The sequence below is a fragment of the Phasianus colchicus genome, chromosome 3, assembly GCF_987193195.1.
Source record: "Phasianus colchicus chromosome 3, bPhaCol1.hap1.1, whole genome shotgun sequence".
In the NCBI taxonomy this organism is placed as follows: Eukaryota; Metazoa; Chordata; class Aves; order Galliformes; family Phasianidae; genus Phasianus; species Phasianus colchicus.
The window spans coordinates 81,922,232-81,943,036 of NC_143438.1; the positions used below are offsets into that span (position 1 = coordinate 81,922,232).

The following is a 20,805-nucleotide window of genomic DNA, read 5'->3' on the forward strand; positions in this document are numbered from 1 at the left end:
GAAGTTACACCGTATTGTCATATGTTATCCTTTCACCCCATCTACAGTCTAACAATTGCTTTGCACTCATGGCTGGCAAAGCATTGTATGTATTATGTCTCAACCACCGCATAAATATCACAGTATCTTCCTGCCACATGCAATATCAGAATTGTCTATTCATTCATGATTAGGAAATGATTTCTAACTTCAGATATTCACAAGAGAACAGAATGAGAAAGATAAAAATAATATAAGGGAGAATAAGAACCATGTACAGTATCTTCTGAGGTGTCAACTGCTGAAACACCAAAATGCAACTCCATTTATGTAAAACAACAAGGAGATAAACTGTTTTTTGTCAAGTATCAAGCAGCTAAGCACTGGATCTATTCTAGCAAGTCCTGACCAAGAATTTATGTAGTAGTTCCAGCATTAGCAGAAACACCAATTCACTAACCTTATGTAGGGTACAGGATCATTCTGAACCATTGTGAGCAGCCATTGTAGTTCTTCATAGCTCCTATCAACTGCAAATAATAAAATAAAATAGCTATAAATCAGACAGAAAAAACAGAAGTTTGTACAAGATGGTCATGGCTTCCTGTATTAGCTAGCATTAGAGGTTTGAATTACTGCAGCCGAAAATTCATTAATTATAATGAATTCAAAGGAAAAAATGTAAACCACCTTTTAACTTCACAGCTAAATAGAAATATGCACATAACTCCTTCATGCCCAAGTTGTTCAGTAACTACCAACTCTGGTTCTTAGCACATGACTTTGTCATGAATGCTGGTTAAAAAGATCACTGAGAAAATAACCTTCTTTACTTTAGGAAGTGCACAGTACCAACACATCCAAATATCCTTTCAACAACCTACACTATATTTTCCACACAGAACATAGACAATTCTTATACAAAACAATCAGTGACTATTATCTATAAACCAGGTAGAAAGAGGAAGACAACAGGGCTTACTTAAAACTCTAAGCATACTCTGAAACCCTCCTTAGTTTTTTAAAAATCAGCATACTCTGAAATTAAAATATATTTTGAGTCTTATCAGCATATGCTTCTTAGAAAATGCTGCCTGACACAGAGTCATCTTATTTAAACTGTTTAAATCTTTGCTAAAGAGTCTTTAGCAGGCAACTTGAAAGTTAGCTCTGCTCTTCCTGCAATTCAGCCACAACAGAACTGCTTACACTGAAGGGATAGGACCAGGCTGTTATTCTCTGCCTCTAAATGGGATTTACTAGCTCATATTCTGCACCATTCAGATCACAGTTAGGCAGTTTGGGTTGATTCTGAATGATGCATCTGAACAGACCAGGACCACAGTGGCAGATTTGCCTTAAAAATCTGGGGAATTTTTAAAAGCTATGCACAGGACATGCTTTGAAGGGAGTAGAGGCTGCCTGTGCTCAACTCCATGCACAGTGCTTTTCCTGGCAGCTACCCTGCTTGGAATAGAGGCAGATAGAACATTGCATACAGAAGTTGTTTTGCATGGAAGAAAAATAATATTGTATAACCATGCAGCAAGAAAAACAAAACATGTGTGAACACATTAAATCATAATTATAAGAAAGCTGAAATCATTTTAACTGCAAAAAAAAAAGGATTTTGAAATGGTTTGTGATAAGAGGATGAGCCACTTAGGAACGAATCCTTTAGGCTGATAGTACTGGATAACAGAATCAAGAAGCACAATAGCTTTGTGGTAAGAGAAGTCTTTTTTGACTTCTCTTGTGCTTGAAATACAGTATGCTTTCTTTAACATTTGCCTTACAAAGCAGGCCTGCTAGACTTCCAAAGCTTTGTTACTAACACTTTTAATCTACTCCTCAAATTTGTATAGCAATATGACATTTTGAGGAGCAGTGATAAATTTAACCTGATCTTCAGGAAAATAAATCTTATTAGCCTGATGTCAGTTTCTCAGTTGCAGCAGAGCACCTATGAGACTTGAAATTTTCATTCATGCAATTGGGTAGTCACGGATATTTATTGAGAACAGTTTGTTGTTACCTCTTAGAATATGCAACTTCTTAGAAGTATATATATAACAGCTAATAGTCACTGAATTATCAAAAGCTACCTTTAAAAATGTTAATAAAATCTGTTCACTTCAAGTTTAGATTAACTGCCCAAGTCCTTATATGCTGCCTCAAGCATTTTAGAGTTACCATGTCTCAGAAAAAACTTACTCTTAACAGCAAAGAAAACAACTTCTTCTGTTCCATGGAGAAATTATTTCTTTTAAAGTAACTTGAAAAAAAAAAAAAAAAAAAAAGCAGTGCTATTTCTGCCCTGAGAGTTGATAGAAAAACATGGGAGTTCCACACTGCCCCAGAAAATACAGACTTTTCTTTTTATGGAAATAACAAAATCGGTCTGCTCCCTTTATACAAACTGTTAAAAAGGCAGCTTTGGCACAAGCAACAGGCATTTGATAGCTGCTGTTTCACATCCAGTATGAACTGGAAACCAGGTAACCAGGAATGACGAGAATCAGACATCTTGGCACAAGATGGCCCATCCTTTCTTCTTCCAAAGCCAGAGACTTTGGGCCTTGCTAGACAAACCCTTCTAACTTCTACATGGGTAGCTGGATTTTGTTAGCACACTGAGCTTTCAGAGTTACTTTTACACCAAAAGCTACCTAGTCTAAAAAGAGGAGCAAGGACTAAGTTTGGTTTTATTTGAGGCTGTAATAGAGAAACAACACCAACAGTCAGTTAAGATAGTAGGCTGTGTTGGGAATTATCTGCCACAAAGTCAATATATCTATTTATCTCTGCTATCTCTTCATCAGAAGTTGTTGGTAAGGTAGTACAGAGCCAGGAATTCTATAGCCCATTATTTCCAGACCTCACAGCAAGCTCAGTCAAAACTTCCATTTAGCTCAATTTCTTCAAGTAATCTTTCTACGATTTTTTTACCATTCAAGTTCTCCTGTCCTGTATCTGTAGAGTATTTTGGGCAACTTACCATACCTTACTTACACTTCATCACATTTTGATCAGCTCACATATTACATAATATATTACTTCACAATAATTAGCATTTATCAATGGTCTTGGTCAACCAGAGAGGTCCCAGTGTGCTGGAAGTTTGCCAGTGTGAATCTACAAGAAGAGTTGTAAGGAGGATCTGGAGAACTACAGGCCTGTGAGCCTGACCTTGATGCCAGGAAGGTTATGAAACAGATCATCTTGAGTGAGATCACATGGCATTTGTGGGACAACCAGGTGATAAGGCCCAGTCAGTATGGGTTTGTGAAAGGCAGGTCCTGCCTGATCAACCTCATCTCTTTTTGTGATAAGTGACCCACCTGGTGGATGAGGGAAAGGCTATTGGCGTAGTCTACCTTGACTGCAGTAAAGCTTTGACACTGTCTCCACAGTATTCTCCTGGAGAAGCTGGCAGCCCATGCTGCATACCCATACACTCCTTGCTGGGTAAAGAATTGGCTGGGGGCCAGGCCCAAAAAGCGGTGGTGAACGGAGTCAAATCCAGTTGGTGAGTGATCACAAGTGGTGTTCCCTAGGGGCTGGTATTGGGGCCTGTCCCATTTATTATCTTTACTCATGACTTGGATAAAGGCATTAAGTTTGCAGATGACACCAAGCTGGGATGAAGTGCTAATCTGCCTGAGGGTAGGAAGGCACTACAGAAGGATCTGGACAGACTGGATAGCTGGGTTGAAGCCAATGGAATGGAATTCAACAAGACCAACTGCCCGGTCCTTCACTTTGGCGACAACAAACCCAGACAATGGGTTTGTTACTCTTGAATACTCTTGGGGCAGAGTAGCTGTAAGACTGTGCTGAGAAAACTAATGTAGGGGTGTTGACAGACACTCAGCTGAACACGAGCCACAGTGTTCCCAGATGGCCAAGAAGGCCAGTGGTATCTTGGCTTGTGTAAGAAATAGCATTGCCAGCAGGAGCAGGAAGGTGACCATCCTTCTGTACTCAGCTCTGGTGAGGCAGCACCTTGAGTACTGTGTTCAATTTTGGGCTCCTCATTACAAGAAAGACCGTGTCCAGAGAACAGCAATGAAGCTGGTAAAGAGTCTGGAGCACAATTCTTATGAGAAGTGGCTGAGGGAACTGGGATTGTTCAAGTCTGGAGGAGACTCAGGGGCAACCTCATTGTCCCCTATAATTACCTGAAAGGCGGATATGGTGAGGCAGGAGACAGCCTCTTCTCCCATATGATTAACATTAGGACAAGAGGGAATGGCCTCAAGTTTGGCCAGGTGAGGTTCAGTTTCAATCTTAGGAAAAATTTCCTCTTGCAAAGAGTGGTCAGGGGCTGTAACAGGTTGCCCAGGGAGGTGGTTGAGTCATTGTCCCTAGAGGTGTTCAAGAAATGTTTAGATACAGTCCTAAGGGACATGGTTTAGTAGGGAAATACTGGTGGTAGGTGGATAATTGGACTAGATATTCTTGGAGGTCTTTTCCAAGTTTGGTGATTCTATTATTCTAATAGAAGCACTTCCCCCTAATACCCAACCTAAATCTTCCCTCCCTCAACTTAAAACCATTTTCCCTTGTCCTGCCACTCACAGGGGTATCAAATGGTGCATACACAGTGTGTTACAGATCCAGAATGACTGGTGAATTACAATCTAGTACTTAATTAGTTTTATACATGAAAATCCTTAGTTTCCAATTCCCTCTAGGAAACCTCTCAGGATTGAAATTCAACTTTAAAATGACATTCAAGAGAGCTATTTAGTTTTTTGCTTTTTTTTTCCCCAAAGACCTCCAGCAGTCAACTATATTTATCATGTTATGAAACAGAAACATCTCACATTGGCTGTGTATAACAAATGGCAAGGTAGAATAAACCAACTCATCAGAATAATTTCAGTTTCTAAAATGTATAGTTATAAAATGCACACATGAAAAAAAAAATAAAGAACAGTAAGAAGATAAAGCAAAGCCAAGAACTCTGACTACTAATTACTGCTGAACTCAACTGAATCAAAACCACTACAAATGATGTTAAAAGAAATCAGCAGCACCCCTCAGCACCCCTTACCACTACTCATCATACAGTCTATTCAACGTTTCAAAACTTCAGATGTCTGATTCAATTTGTGAAACAGTGAGAAACAATGCTCACAACTTTGTAACATTTGTATTATCAGCCTTTCTTATCAACACATCAACAAACAAATTCTCAAAATACATGAAAGGGTACCTTTTGTGTAATCAACCACAGCCTCCAATGCTGCTATTCGGACATCTACAAAGTGCCCATATTCTGCATATGACTTGAAGAGAGCAGGATCACTTGGGACATGACCATTCTTTTGAAGCACTCTAATAGCTTTTAAACAGCTAGAGCAAAAGAAAGGAAATTTACATTAGTCTTCCAAAATGCCATCCACAAAGTATAGTCTTTCTCTAGTATTAAGTTACCCCAATCAACAATTATTTCTACAGTATTAACACACAGCACTGAGTAACTCTGAGTTAGGCAGAAACACTGAATTCACTATGTTAAACTCAGATTGATTTAAATACAACTGTACTTGCACAGAAAAAATAGCTCAGATTACTGTTGTATGCACTATAGATATTGCTACAATTATGCTTTTTGCAAAATTTTCATAAATTTCTCACTAAAGAAGCAAAAACATGATCAATTTGTGTGTGCTCTTAACAGTCTACATTGATAGAGATTAATCTTGAACAACAGAGCAGTCAAGACAAACCTAAACTACCAACTTTTGGAAACAGCGAAGTTTGCCATTTAAGACTAAAGTATATAAGCTAAAATCTCAATAACTACAGAAGAGTACACAAAACCAAAAAAGTAGTGACTGCTCTCTTGTATGTGTACAACAAAATTAGTTCTGATGAGCAAAAAGGTGGGCATGAGCCAGCAGTGTGCTCTTGCAGCTTTGAAGGCTGATGGTATCCTGGGCTCAATCAAAAGAGGGGTGAGTACCCAGGCCTGGGGTCTGCAGCATAGTAAAGAAGTGAAGCTATTGGTCCAGAGGAGGGCCACAAAGATACTCAGAGAGCTGAAGCACCAAAAGACTGAGAGAGCTGGGATTGTTTAGCTTGGGGAAGTGAAGGGTCTGGGGTGACCTTACTGCAGTCTTCCAATATTTGAAGGGAGGGGGTCTGACTTTTTACACAAGTAGATGATGTGAGAACAAGGGGAAATGGATTTAAACTGAAAAAGGGGAGGTTTAGGTTAGATGTTACAAACAAATTCTTCACTCAGAAGCTAGTGAGGCACTGGCACAAGCTGCCCAGTGAACTTGTACATGTCCCATCCCTGGGGCAGGTTTGATGTGTTCCTGGGCAGTCAGATCTAGTGGTTAACAACCCCGCCTGCTGCGGGGGGGGGGGTTGGAACTAGGTGATCTTGAGGTCCCTTACAGCCCAAGCCATTCTATGTTTCAGTGATTATGAAACCACACCTGACTGTAATCGTGTGTCTATAGCTAGGAAGAAGCTTCTCCATATTTAGGAAACGGGTAATTTCTTCAAGAATAAGTCGAACATCAGGATTTAAGTTATCCAGTGTTCGTACTTCATTGTTCACGCTGACTGCAGGAGTCACAGAGTTGGCTAGGGCATCAATCAGCTCAGCACGATAGTAGTTGTCTGAAAACTAGATAAAAACCAGCATTTAGATACAAGATATAACAAAATACATTCTTAAAAAGTTGAATAATGTTGAAGCACTGTTACAGAATAAGATCTTAAAACAGAAACCACGTGACAAACTGTGAGAAAGCAAAACAGTTAAATAAATTTGTCCTGAAAAATGGACTTGAGTTCGAGCAAGCAGATAAACTATTTTACATGACATTAAACTTCACTCGGGAATACAACCATATTAATAGTAATACATTGCTTTACAAAAATTGAAAAGTCAAGTCTTGAAAATTTTCCAGATTTAGAAATAAAAGTAATTCTTTCTAAACATAAGCACCCATAACTACTTCCCTCTCTTTCTACTCAGTACAAAGGTTATCAAGGTTAATTGTTGCCCCACATCTCTGAAAATCAGAGGGTTTATATAAGCAGCCACTTCAAGAGCTCCTAAAGCAAACTAATTGATGCCTCTGCTTAGTAAGGAAAATCTTGCTTCTGCTTTTGCTCCTTTTCTCAAGCTCACAGTTCCAAGCCCTTCCCTTGTGCTAGCTGTGGCATTTATTGGTCACATCAATTTACTAAACAACAAGAGTACAGAAAAAAAATTATAAAAAGAAATAAAAATTATAAAAGCAGAATGAAGTACTGAGTTTGCATATCAGCTAATTTAACCTAAGCAAGTCAAAGAGTGACAGATACAGCAAAAGGTTTCTAACGTATGCTTGGAAGGGACATAAGGAAAAGTGAAGTGGGATATTTCCTTTGGTGGTAGAGAGACATTGGTACAACTCAGCACATCCTGTCTGAACTGTACCTCTCCACCTTCTATCATCCTCTTATTTCAGTACTCCTGGCCTCTACACACCAGAAGGCTAAGTCTTAAGAGGCTTCAGGCCTGCTCCACTAAACATCAGGTACTTAACTCCAAAGATTACTTTGGAATCATTCTTGCAGATGTGTACTCTTAAACTAGGGACGTGGAACCTCTTATCTTAGGATCTTAAAGGATCATCCTTTAGATGTGTTCTATACGCTAAGGAACTTAAGATGATACTTTCAACTCAGGGTTTAGTGATGAAACAACACTAAAATGAGCTTCACCTTTTATTTAACTAGATGTAAGTCATTCTGCATACCATTAACAAAAGATTATTTCCTAGCTCTTCTAGACATTCTTCTCAAAAGTGCTTAACATCCAATGCTATATTCATGCAGAAAATGTTAACCCTCGTACACATTTTCTCAAAAAAAAACAAAAAACAAAAACCAGTACGTGTCCAAATGAAGACAGGCAGATCCATAATAAGTCAACAAGCACAGAGCTTTCTCCAAGAGAAACAACCAAGAAATGTCACCTCACACGTCAGCCACAGAATTTTCTTTAACGTACTGTTTAGTTTAGCATATCACCTTTTATCAACTCTCCTAGCTAAGTATTTACATTAGTGGCAGAATACATCATGCAGTGTATTAACTTTAAGATTCTCCAAAAAAAAAGTGAGAGAGTAAAATAAACACATTCCTTACCTTATTCTTCCTGTTATCATTATACTTGATCAAATCCAAAATAAACATTAAAACCTCCTTAGGACAGAGGTTGTGAACATCTCTCAAAAGGGCCATGGCGACTGGCATAGTCTGTGTAATAAAATTAATACTAATATCATTCTTACAACAGTGAAATGACAGTTACACCCTGAAAACAAGCAATTAGATTTGTAGAAACAAATCTCTGACAAAAATTTCTTTCTGAAAGACTTACCATATGCTACATAACTTTCAGTTCAAAAAGCAATGCAAATATTGCTCAATAATCAGTCACAGAGCAGACAGAAAAAGTCATACATGCAAGAAATGACTCAGTTCAAGGCACTGTCTAAAAGGTAGGAAATGGAAAATAATAAAACAAAGAAAATGGTGAAATTCATTCTGAGACTGACATCCAAGTTGAGTGTTTATGTGTGAACCTGGTGTCTATGCCTGATATGTACGATCAAGAGACCCAGTACAGTCAGTGGTGCCTAAAGAATTATTAGACAAATAGGTATTAATCTCACCAGATATTTCTTTTAGAATCCACTCAAATAGTTTCAGGAATCTTATCATGGAACTATAAATTTAGAACACGAAATTAAAAATCTAAGGGACAAAAGCATTAAGACTGTAGTGGGAGAAAATGAACAATGAGAAAAAGAGCAGAAGATGACAAATGATGTTCAAAAAAGAGAAGGGTGGGGAAAAGGATGAAGCAGTTTTGGACAGAGAAATAAAATTTAAGTTTTCTCTGATCAGTAATATGATACTGGTGAACTAAGAATTCAATCATCCAGTAATTATAAAGTTAGCTTTGAGAGAAAAACCACTGTCATTTGTTTTAGTTGTTACTCACTGTACACTGCTAACTACACATCTCAGGAAAAAAAAGTGCATAACATGAAAAGAATCTGCAGCAGCAGCATGATGCTGACAATGAGTGGAAAGGAGGCAGAAAGAAGATTTAAATAGTGCCTTGAATTAAAAAGGCCACCAATTTAAGTTAAAGTTTATAAGATTTTTTTTGCATAATGAAATCAATGCCATTAATGAAGATGGCTGACAAATTCACCTACAAGAGCAGATCATAGAATGGCTTGGGTTGGAAGGGACTCAAAGGATCACCGAGTTCCAACCTCCTTGCTACAGGCAGGGCCACCAACCTCCAGATCTGGTACTAGACCAGTCTGCCCAGAGCCCCATCCAACCTGGTCTTGAACACCTTCAGGGACAGAGCATCTACAGCCTCTCTTGGCAGCCTGTTCCAGCACCTCACCACTCTCTCTGTAAAGAACTTCCCCCTGACATCCAATCTAAACCCTCCCTCCTTGAGCTTAGAGCTATTTTCCCTTGTTCTATCACTGTCTACCCTTGCAAAAAGTTGATTCCCCTCCTGTTTATAATCCCTTTTAAATACTGGAAAACTGCAATGAGGTCTCCTTGCAGCCTTCTCTCCTCCAGGCTGAACAAGCCCATCTCCCTCAACCTATCTTCACAAGATAGGCATTCCAGCCCTCTGATCATCCTGATGATTAGCTTTGTTACTGTGCAGTACATTCTACTTAAGAACTAACTCAAATATTTACAACTAATTATTATGCGTACTATAATCTTCTGAAGAAATTGCTAATTTAACTGCTGCTGTTCAGAGAAAAATGCTAAGAAGTTCTTAATGAAGATGGAAGAAAAGGATATCAAATAGGAAAGAACTGTTATTTTCAACTTTTAACGAAAGCAAAGTGAGACTGTGCTATTCATGTTCCAGCAGTCATCCTCCATAGGAACATTTTCTTTTTGACATTTAATTTAAAGAGTGGAAAAACAAATTTTACCTTTTGCAGAAAGTAGCTTTGAAAGTTCATAAAGTTGTTGGTCTTCACAATGTTTGGACAAGTCTTACAGCAAAACATTCGGGTAAAGAGTGACTTCATGGCTGGTGGTCCTGTCCATGTACTTACCATGGAATTTGCAATCTATATAATTAGGGGAAAGGGAAATCACATTACCATCATTGCTGTAAGTTTAAATTGGCTGTAAAGAAATAGAAATTTCCCCAAATAAGAAATAATAATTGCCAGGAATGTACTGCCCTTCAAATACAAACATATTTTCAACAATATATTATATTACATTAGCTAAGTTTACCCTGCCATCCCCAATACATCTTCTCTACATTAAATGTACATTTTTAGGCAGTTGTTTCACTTGGAAGATGTCTGCATCTAAACACCTTTCCATGACAAACTCCTGTTTTTAATTATTTCATCTTTTCTATTTAGATGAATATTCTGTTTTTATTAAGCCAAATTTTCTGACTCCACAGAACCCAGTGATGGAAGAGGTTTTTACAATACCAACATCCCAAATACACCCTGCCAGTAACCTCAGCCTAGACTTCAACTAGGCTTTAGCCACTCTAAGACTAAAAGACCACCCCTAAAGAAAAATGAAAGTTAGTTACTACAGAATCATAGAATCACAAGAACCTACAAGATCTAGTCCAACTGTCCTCCTATCACCATTAGTACCCACTAAGCTACCAAACCATATCTTGTAGCACCTCACCCAGACACCTTCTGAACACTGCAAATGCCATTCAGCCTTAATTTTAATTTGCAATCAAACAATGTACTGAGACAAATAAATCTAGTGCTATCATCTGTTCTGAGATAAAGAAGTTCTACAAGGACAAACTGTCATTATATGCCTTCCCAACACCCTGAGGTTTGCGTATTTGTGAAATGAAAGCGTGCAGAGAAGAGTGTCTGAGCATGGTGAGTGTGTTAACAAATGGGACCAACACATCATACAGTTAAGAACTTACCACTGTTTCAAATTCTCCACAAACTAAGGAAAAACATGTTTTCACACAGAGGAAAAATGATTTTGACTATTTACTTCCAATTTAGGTAATCTCATTCCACAGGGTATTACACATGCAGTAAGAAAAGCAAGTGGTTACTTGAAGATGGGTAGCAATCAGTATCACCATCTCTCCTACGTAAGATGGAGGCATTACTATTAAAGACATTTTCCTTATAAGTCCTTTCCTTTCCTTTAAAGGAAAGCTAAAGGAAATAAAACAGTGCAGTCCTTTTGCAAAAACAGAAGTTCTCTAGCTACAGATACACGTGTAGCTTTTCTTACAACGTGCATAACAAAACTTCCCACAGAGGAAGCTTAATCACAAAGGCTACTGAGAAACCATGATGACAAACTTATAACTGCAAACAAAAATGTAAACAAAAAATATTACAAGAGACTGCTGCGTTTATAAGACATTCCTGATTCATTACAATTGGGGTACAAGTGGTCTATTGATTTTTTTTCCAATTCTTAAAGGTTCATGCTGCAAAATATCCAAATAAAGAATGGTATTTTCAAATTAAATCAACAGTAGTAAAATCACCATTTTAACTCTATTTCTGCATCTTTCACACAAAATCTGGCTATTTATTTCACCTAAAAACTAACTATCATGAATGGCTCTGGAAATCCTCATTGTTGGGAGTTTATTTTGTTGGTGGTTGTTTTTAAACTTCACAGCACATCCCAGCACTGCAGCAGACCACAACCTACAGGTGGATAAATCAGCCTGCTTATGACTTGATATTAATATCATAACATCTCTACTTTCACCTTTCTCTGTAGGATCATTTGCCATGAACAACTCAGCAGTGTGTGATCTTTTGCATGCTCGCATACACATGTATTTGCTCCATCAATGAGGATTTAATTATATTATCTGGATACTTGATTGAAGTGTTGTTTTACAACGAAGCATGCAGCACATATAGAAAGTGCAATAAATTTGGTTTTATAACTGCATTATCACCTATCATTTTCCTGTATCTATGTACGTTCCCCTAGAATGTTTCAGAAAAGTAACGACAATCCAGCCAAAAGCTGCAAAATAAGAAAAAGAAACTTCTCACTGGTAAAGAATGAAAGATTTGACTTTTCCTAGCAAACATTAGAAATTCTGAAAGTTTCTATACTTGAAAATTGAACTGAGTCAATAGGAAGCAATTCTTGCTAGTAGCCTGATGGTAGAGCTATTAACAGAATGCATCACGTTTTCCTTCAAGGTAGCTTGGACAAGTCTATCTACAGTCCTACCCATCCTTACATGCCTCCTCACCTTGATTTACTATCATAGCCATACTTCTCACTAATTTTAACCATTTCTATCTGTGAGTCAACCACCTTTACCTCCAGTCCCCAGCTGTTTTATTTGCTTTTTTCTTCTAAGACTACAATTTCATACAAATTTCATAGAAATACAACTATCTGCAGGGAAATGCAAAAGATTTCAATGTAAAGACGCACTGAATTTCAACACTTTGACAACTGTTCTTTTAATATTCACCTGTGGAAGGCATCCACACTTCTAGATATTCCAAATGAATTAATTATGAAATACACATATTTTAAGTCAGGTAGCAGCAGTATTGATTCTAACACAAAAACTGGTAGTAGTACATCAATATTTCATGATATTAAAATATACTATCAAGCATCTATTGGATTCTGACTTTCAAAATATGGCCAAAGTGTGTATTTCGATACGAGTATACAGCAGAAAGAACATTATACAGCAACAAACCAACCTCTAGAAACTATCAGTTAGTGTGCCTCTGTGTCAGTAAAAGTATGTCAGTAAGTTACGCCAGTAATGTGCCTTTTCAATATTTCTTATTTATTCTTTTCCAGATGTTTTATAAGGATCTCTACTTTAAATTCTTAATGTTAATTTTGTATCTAAACAAAAAATATCTTCCTTTTTCAAGGAAGGCTACTATCAGGCTGCTGAATATTTAATTGCAGACCAACACTGTATTTATCTTGTGCCCTGTTCAACTTAACACAATACAGAGCAGGAATCCGAATTCACGTAAGACAGACAGATGAATTTCAGAACTTCAGATTTCTCAACAGAGAAGCCAAGGAACTACCCAGTAAAACAAAAAAAAAATAATGTATTTTGGCTCTGAAAAATATTAAATAGAAGTCTTTTATTTCTGCCACTTAATGAAATCTGGAAAAATCTCTTGTGGTTTTCATGTCTGACATCTCAATTTTAACAATTATGAAAGCCTTCTGCAGTCTCCATTTACAGACTAAAATAATACCGCTTTCCTTTCAAATCAGTCAAGTTAAAAATACCTGGCAAACGTTTTTAAGAGGCTACATAATCAAGCCAATTTAAGTACTGTGGTGAATTTTGACCCATTTTCAAATCCTTTAGTGTCTAGCAGATTTCTTTCCTATACCCATCCACACAACCTCACCTTTGCAAGGCAGAAGCAGGCTAGCATTCTCACTCGGTAGAAGCACTGTTCCTGTTCTAGTATATCAGTCAGTGCAAGTCGTGATGCTGGTGTAGGGAACTTTTCCAATGCCAGAATGGCTTCTTCTTGTGCAACCACATCTCTCTCATATCGAAGCTGATACTGCCACATGAAATCAGATTGTTCAAATTCTACCTTCCTCAGTACCGACATATCAGGGTCTATTCTTATCCAGAGCAAAGGGGAATCAGCACTAAGACAGACATGAAAAATGTTAATAGCCTACAACATTTCAAGGCTGTAGAATGTCAAAAGATTTTTTGATTTTTGAATTATTTTCAAATTACTAAGTATATTTGAAATGCCCAAGAACTGTAAAAGAATTAAGGTTAGAAGGAACTTTTGAAAGTCACCTCATCCAGTCTGCTGCTCCTAAGATGGCAATTCTACAGACTCCCAGGGCAACTCTCCAAATCCTAAACATGTCAGTGTATGCCGCATTTCATTATTTTTAACCAACTACTATGTAATCTCAATACGTTTCAACCTTTGTCCTCAGACACCAAAGCTGTCATAGCTGAGAACGTTAACAGATTAAGTGACCTGCATAAAGTCATATGCCCTTTCAAAGGCAGTTCTAAGAAGATAATTAGGATCTAAGTACAATATACTAGATAACTTGAACACAAAATCAAGTTACCAATACTTAATGCTAAAGGCTGTTAAATACAATTTAAAAATCTATTCAGATGTCTATTGTTAATATAGAACTTATAAGAGCAATTTGCGCAGTGAAACGATTCCCTATAAAATTATTCCTATTTTACATGAGGTTTATCTTACAAGCAATAATTCAAAGAGTAAACTGCTCTGCTTCAATGAGACACCATTAGTTTCCATGAAAAGAGTCTACTTTGATCAGCCACTAAACAAACTGTCAACACCTTCAGTGCCTCTGAAAGCAACATTGCTTCAAATCTAGAAGGGTAAAACAAGTATTTACATTGAGCAAGAATTTGCTTCCATAGAGCTAAATGTTTTCAACTGACCTCACCCAGCAGATTCTTCTCAGTATGAAGCATTTCACCACTCATTTGTAAACTAAAATTATTATTTTTTTTAAATTAGTCAAAGAAGTCAGGAACTTGTCTATCTTAGTGCTAGTTAAATATTCTTTATCCAGGTCCAACAAGTGATCTGACTTATGACTTGAAATCTGCCAGTCATATAATGAAGCACAACTTTACTATCTAATTCTTCAAAAAACACACAGCAGGAACAAGGATCTGTCTCACAATGAGAAACATCAGCAAACAAACTTACTCCATAGCAGAAAGGTCCATGTCCACCTCCTCTCCATTCATCAGTGGAATCTTTTTCTTCTTATTTCTATTTAAAAAAACATGGGAAAGTAATCAACAAAAAAGGAGATTCAAAAAATTATCATGCTAGATAAGATATGCTTAAAAATGCTGAAGTATTGTATGTAATTTACCACACCAAAAAATAATGCTCTCCCCAACACACATAAAAACCAGCTGAGCTGTGCATTAGTTTTGTTTGGAAAGTAGTCATCAATACATTCTAGTTGCTTTGAACTCAGCTCCCACAGCATTAAGAAGTACACATCAAATAAACAAAGTACAGTCCAAGGTAGTTATTAAAATGTATCAAGAAACCGAGAATCCATATAGAAAGTACACTATTTTCCTTGCTTATTAGGCTTAATGAACAGCCTTGGGACTCAACTGAAAACTACGCATATTTTTCATGAACGAAGATCCTCCCAGGCGAGGCACCCCAATCAAAAGCATTTTGAACAGTTTCATGAGCCTTCAACTTCTTCACCCACACAAACAAGTTCTTTACAGAATTCAATGCCCTAGACATTTTTATTTATCTATGCTAGCACATATAAACAGCAAGTAATTTTTAATCCTTACCTTCTGCTTTTAGAATGGCAAGGTATATCGTGTTTAAGACTGTTTTCTTCAATCTGTAATGTATGGTTAAATGATCCATCAAGTTCCTGAACTGTCACTTTAAGAGGGCCCTTAAAGTTGAAAAGATTAGTAACATTAGAAATAACACCTTTTATTGTCCCCATGATACTTAAGTGAAGTGTATAGGTACAATACGGAAAATTGACCTTACCACGTATTTCTGAGTCCCAGGAGATGTGTAGTCTTGTTTTATTTCCAATTCCAAAACATTTCGTTTTCTATTAAATGCAAAGCTACCATAAAATTTGACCACTCCGCTCTGATCTCTGAAAAGCAGTATAGGAAATCTACAGCATAATGCAATAGCTATAAATACGATTCTCAAACTTTTCACTTACTTTTTACACTTGTTTTATGCTTACTCCTAGAATTTCCAAGCCCAAGAAAATCAGGAAATGAAAACATATTTCTTTCATAAGAATTTTTTACTTTTTTTGCTTTAAAAAGATTTTTAATGTACATTCCTGTACAACATTAAAAAAAAATGAAAACTATTAAAACAAAACAAAACAGTAATAACGGAAAAAAAAACAACATCAGACTCCCCCACACTCCCACATCTTTGATATAGTCTCAGATAAATGAACCAAGGAGATCTTCAGAAATTTCACTAAGAAATGTTTTAATATAATTTTGAGGAGCGACTGAAGGAACTGGGGCTGTTCAGTCCGGGGAAAAGGAGACGGAGGGGAGACCTTATTGCTCTCTTCCAACATCTGAAAGGTGCTTACAGGAAGAGCAGGGTTGGTCTCTTCTCACTGGTGACAGGACGAGGGGAAATGGCCTCAAGTTGTGCCAGGGTAAGTTTAGGTTGTATATCAGGAAACACTTCTTTACAGAAAGGGTTGTTAAGCATTGGAATAGGTTCCCCAGGAAGGTGGTTGAGTCACCATCCCTGGATGTGTTTAAAAACTGTTTGAATGTGGTGCTCAAAGACATGATTTAGGAGAGGGTTGTTAGAATTAGGATTGTATGGTTAGGTTGTGGTTGGACTTGATGATCTTTAAGGTCTTTTCTTACTTGAGGAATTCTATGATTCTATGATACTCTTCAGTTATTACTACAAGCTTGGGGATGAAAGGGTTGAGTGCAGCCCTGTCAAGTACCTGGGGGTACTGGTGGATGGGAAGCTGGGCATGAGCCAACAATGGGCCCTCACAGCCCAGAAAGCCAATCATATTCTGGGCTGCATCAAAAGAAGCATGGCCAGCAGGGCAGGGGAGGTGATCCTGCCCCTCTGCTCTGCACTGATGAGGCCTCACCTGGAGAACTGCATCCAGATGTAGAGTCCTCAGTATAGGAAAGACAGAGAGACATTTTGGAGTGCAGCCAGAGGTGGCTACAAAAGTGATCCGAAGGATGGAACACCTCCCCTGTGAGACAGGCTGAGAGGGCTGGGGTTGTTCAGCTTGGAGAAGCGAAGGCTGCAAGGTGACTGCATGTGATCCACTTACTTCAGATAACAATGCTGACATTTAGGCATAGGTGTAGTTTCAGTGCACAGAGATAAAATATCTACTTTCCTCAAGTGTTTGGCACATCAAAATATGAACGTTAGAATAATATTTTTGTATTTTGTGTACTTTTGATGATTATTCTACAGATATTACTTTTACACTGATTTTTAGTTAGATACAGATGCATGGATGCTATTGGTGGTGAAAATCCATTAAAATATCTAAAGATAAGCAGTTATTTTTACTTTCTGTTTTAACAATAAAACATGGCTTTGCTGAAGTCATGTACCATTTTAACCTATTGCCACAATAACTAAAACTCCCAATGAAACCAGCTAAATAAAGCAAATTCAAATTTGCCCTCAAAACAATCTAAAACAAGAAACTCTATTTCTTGATTAGTATGACAGACATTTGAAAAATGAACAATTAAAGTTTTATTCTACCCGATTTTGGACTAACACAAGCTACCAAGCTATTAAATGCATTAAACTATTAATCTGTGCTTTAGGTTACTCATTCCATGCTGATTTACTGGAAATCACATCTAAAAGTGCACCAGACTATAGCATTTTCCATGTCAGACTTCAGCATATTTCTATGGGCAGTGTCCTCTGGAATCCCTTTAGTATAATTTGGCCTTAAATTCCACCAGAGTTCTCGTGCTACTTTCAAAATAAAAATCACAGCAATCCCTTATGGTAAAGAACACCTCAAATGATAGCATATGCTGAATGACTACAAAAGGACAGTGATCCTGGGTCTCGCATCTATTTCTAATTCAAAGAATAATGTACTTAACTGTTTAAAGATATGAAATACCTTCCTTCACATTCCTTTAGTGGTGCCAATAAAAAAAAAATAAAATCATTCTCAATATTAACAATCCAGACCAAGAATAAAAAGGATACACCCACTGCTTTATTAGAGGTTGAATGTCCTTGCCAGAGACATTTGAGATAGATTTCAAAAACCCAGATGTGGAAACCAACATCTGACTCCACATGTGTGACTGGAACTTCTGAGATGAAGCAGTGCTAGCCAGACTCAACAGCTTGTTGAAAACCTAAAATGATAAAAAAGGTATTGTTTTAATTGAGCACCTTAATGCACAAAATAAGCTTTTCTTTCCTGTTTATGTGCAAATAAACTAGAACTAAATACAAAAAAAAAACACCTCATCACCTGGCTTCCAAAAAAATATGAAACCATAATGTAGAGGTTAATGAGTATGCTAAGCAGCTTTCTAGGAGATTCCTGTTTGTTCCCTAACTTAAGCTGGCATGTCACATGCTGCTTTATTATGTATGGTTTAATGTAAAATTTAGGAAGAGTCCATACGTTTTCCAAAATTATCTACAGTAAAACAGATCATGGAATATATCTGCTTTTTAGAAACTAAGCATTAATGAGGTTCTTCATTTACCTTTTTGCTATCTTTTTTTTTTTTTAATATTATTAAATTTTTTTAAGGAAAGCTTTCAATCTCCTATATTTTCAGCCTGACAACAGCTGCTGTTAATAGCTTTCAGCACATGGGTGTCCAACCCTTCAGTCTGCTTGCATTGCATTGAGTGAAGAGAAATCATCATTGGTCACATCAAAAATATATAATATAGTTAATGTATAAGGTAACAAAACTCCTTTTCTAATTAGTATTTTTATTAAAACACAAAAAAGAGGACAACAAAAATATATATGAAATTGACAGGTTTGACATATTTTACCAGATGCACAAACAAGTTATGCTTAAAAAAAAAAAAAAAACCTGCATCTGAAACTGACAGGAAAAAGTGTCACCTGGTTGGGTATTTGTAGCAATCTCTTTTTTAAGATAATCACAAAACATTAAAAAAAAAACCTAACCAAAAACCCAAGAAAAACTACATGTTTTCTATTCCACTGTTTCTTCTAATATGAAGATTTCTGCTCCCCCTAGCATGGACAATATATATAGTGGAAAGAACAGAAGCTGGACTCTCATGACTTTATTTATAATTTGATTACATCAACTCACAGCTATGAGTCTGTAAAACAGGTTTTCAGTGTTATAATCAGTCACAACAATCCAAAGAAAAGGAATACTTAATATTAAGAGAATAAGCAATATATTAAAAATATTACTAATTACACATAAAAGTTAACAGTGAACCTTATTCTACCAATTTTATATTTGTTCTATACTTTCGAAATTAAAAATACAAATGGAATCCTATCATAAACTGATGTGATCTTTTTTAATCTCCATTTTATGAATAGAAGCCATTAATAAAGACAGGAAGTTCTCTATATGTCACAAAAACATTTAAATACTGACCTGTAACATAAATTCCATGCTGATCCTATTCTCAATCAGTCTCATGACAAGATGTGCTTTACACTGGAACATAGTGTAATATTCCCAGGACAAGGTATGAGGGTGTTTAATAGAAAAATGTAAGTGTGATGCAGGGCTGAAAAATAACAAGAAAAAAAACTAACATTCTGTTTTGCGTTTTATGGAAAGAAAACTAAAAAAACTTATTAGCAACAAAAATTACAGGTAAAGCAACCATTAGGATCTCTTCTATTGCTTTAACACTATTAATTAAGACATTTAAAATGACTCTACAGAAAGGTTGCAGGGGTGCACATACCTGGAATCGAGTAAGTATTGTATAGACAAGTAATGCAAGCTGTACTGTAACTTCTCAGAAAGACACTGATGGGGTGAAAAAACACAGCAGGGAATTTGTGACTTGAGTCTGGAAACTACTCATGACTTGACATTCTACCTGTCCCACTTCCATTTAAAAGTAAGTACAAAATACTAACATTCACAATCAAGTAAACAATTGCTGTAATTAAAGAAGAGGAGGAGTTTTAAGATTCATAGCAGACTTTTACATGATGAGCCAAAGGAATTATTTTATTTTTGTTAGGAACATTATGCTTTCAATACTTCGGAAAATGGATGCCTTTTAAATTAGATCTCATGCCAAAGAAGGCTATGCAAAACATCATGTTAGCACTGCCACACTGTTTCCATAACTTGAACTTTCTGTGGTGCTCCTTCATACATACCATTTGGGTCTATAAGCAAAATATTTCAAATGATTTAACTCCATTCCATATCAGAAGACAAACAGTGAAATCCTGAAACTTTTTGAAATAGGACTTAGTGGCTGTAGAGCAATAAAACACCAAAAAATCTATTTTAGGGTGTTTTGAAGTTTTACCTTTCAGAACATAAGCAGACCTATAGTCTAGTTTCAAAGTAGAAGAGTAACTGTACCTCCCTTGAAAAATAAGACCTTTTTGCCCCTTTTCAATTATTTGAGAAGGTAAGTCTGAGTTTATTTTAATGATGAACCAAAGTTGAGGAAACTGTATTTTACTGTGCTTGACATTTGAACTTTTTTTTTTATGAACTAATAACGAACATCTTCAGAAATGGACCCATGCTACATCAGGCCAACTTCTTAAGAAAAAGGAATCCAGACCTATTTTATGTTGGCTGATGGAGAATGACAAATTAGCCATTGTAATATAGAAAATAGCAGCTACTTAACATTCCTGAGTTCAAAATAGGGTTGTCCCATGATTCTCACTTACAGATCACCTAACTAAACCATTTCAGGATGGTTCAGATAATTTGTCCAAAGATTTTACGACATTGCAAGACAGAATGAATTAATTAAAGAACAAAAGCAACAGGAATAAGTTTGATCTTTCATGCCAGCAATCTCTGGAAAAAACTAGAAATCTTCAAAAAAACAAGTATATTTAATTTTAACTTATCTTTCCATGCACTTCAATGTTCTATGCCAGAAAGAAGCATTTTAAATGCACAAAATACCAGCACTTGTCTTTTTAACTGCAATTCTTAAGATTTCAGGAGATGGCAAGGACTAAGACAGTTAAAAC

At 36.6% G+C, this 20,805-nt stretch overlaps 1 protein-coding gene across 2 annotated transcripts in view; it reads right to left on the reverse strand.

Annotated features, from left to right (window-relative positions):
- Window positions 1-20,805, reverse strand: part of TAF2 (TATA-box binding protein associated factor 2) — a 57,740-nt gene that overhangs the window by 18,844 nt on the left and 18,091 nt on the right. For both annotated transcript variants that reach the window (XM_031591163.2, XM_031591164.2), the window contains exons 11-21: window positions 19,217-19,352; window positions 17,811-17,965; window positions 15,594-15,708; window positions 15,383-15,492; window positions 14,763-14,828; window positions 13,440-13,692; window positions 9,981-10,121; window positions 8,143-8,253; window positions 6,435-6,628; window positions 5,201-5,340; window positions 440-509 (exon numbers count right to left, since the gene is read on the reverse strand). In XM_031591163.2, the coding sequence (XP_031447023.1) occupies window positions 440-509; window positions 5,201-5,340; window positions 6,435-6,628; window positions 8,143-8,253; window positions 9,981-10,121; window positions 13,440-13,692; window positions 14,763-14,828; window positions 15,383-15,492; window positions 15,594-15,708; window positions 17,811-17,965; window positions 19,217-19,352 (1,491 nt within the window). The remainder of the gene's footprint in view (window positions 1-439; window positions 510-5,200; window positions 5,341-6,434; window positions 6,629-8,142; window positions 8,254-9,980; window positions 10,122-13,439; window positions 13,693-14,762; window positions 14,829-15,382; window positions 15,493-15,593; window positions 15,709-17,810; window positions 17,966-19,216; window positions 19,353-20,805) is intronic.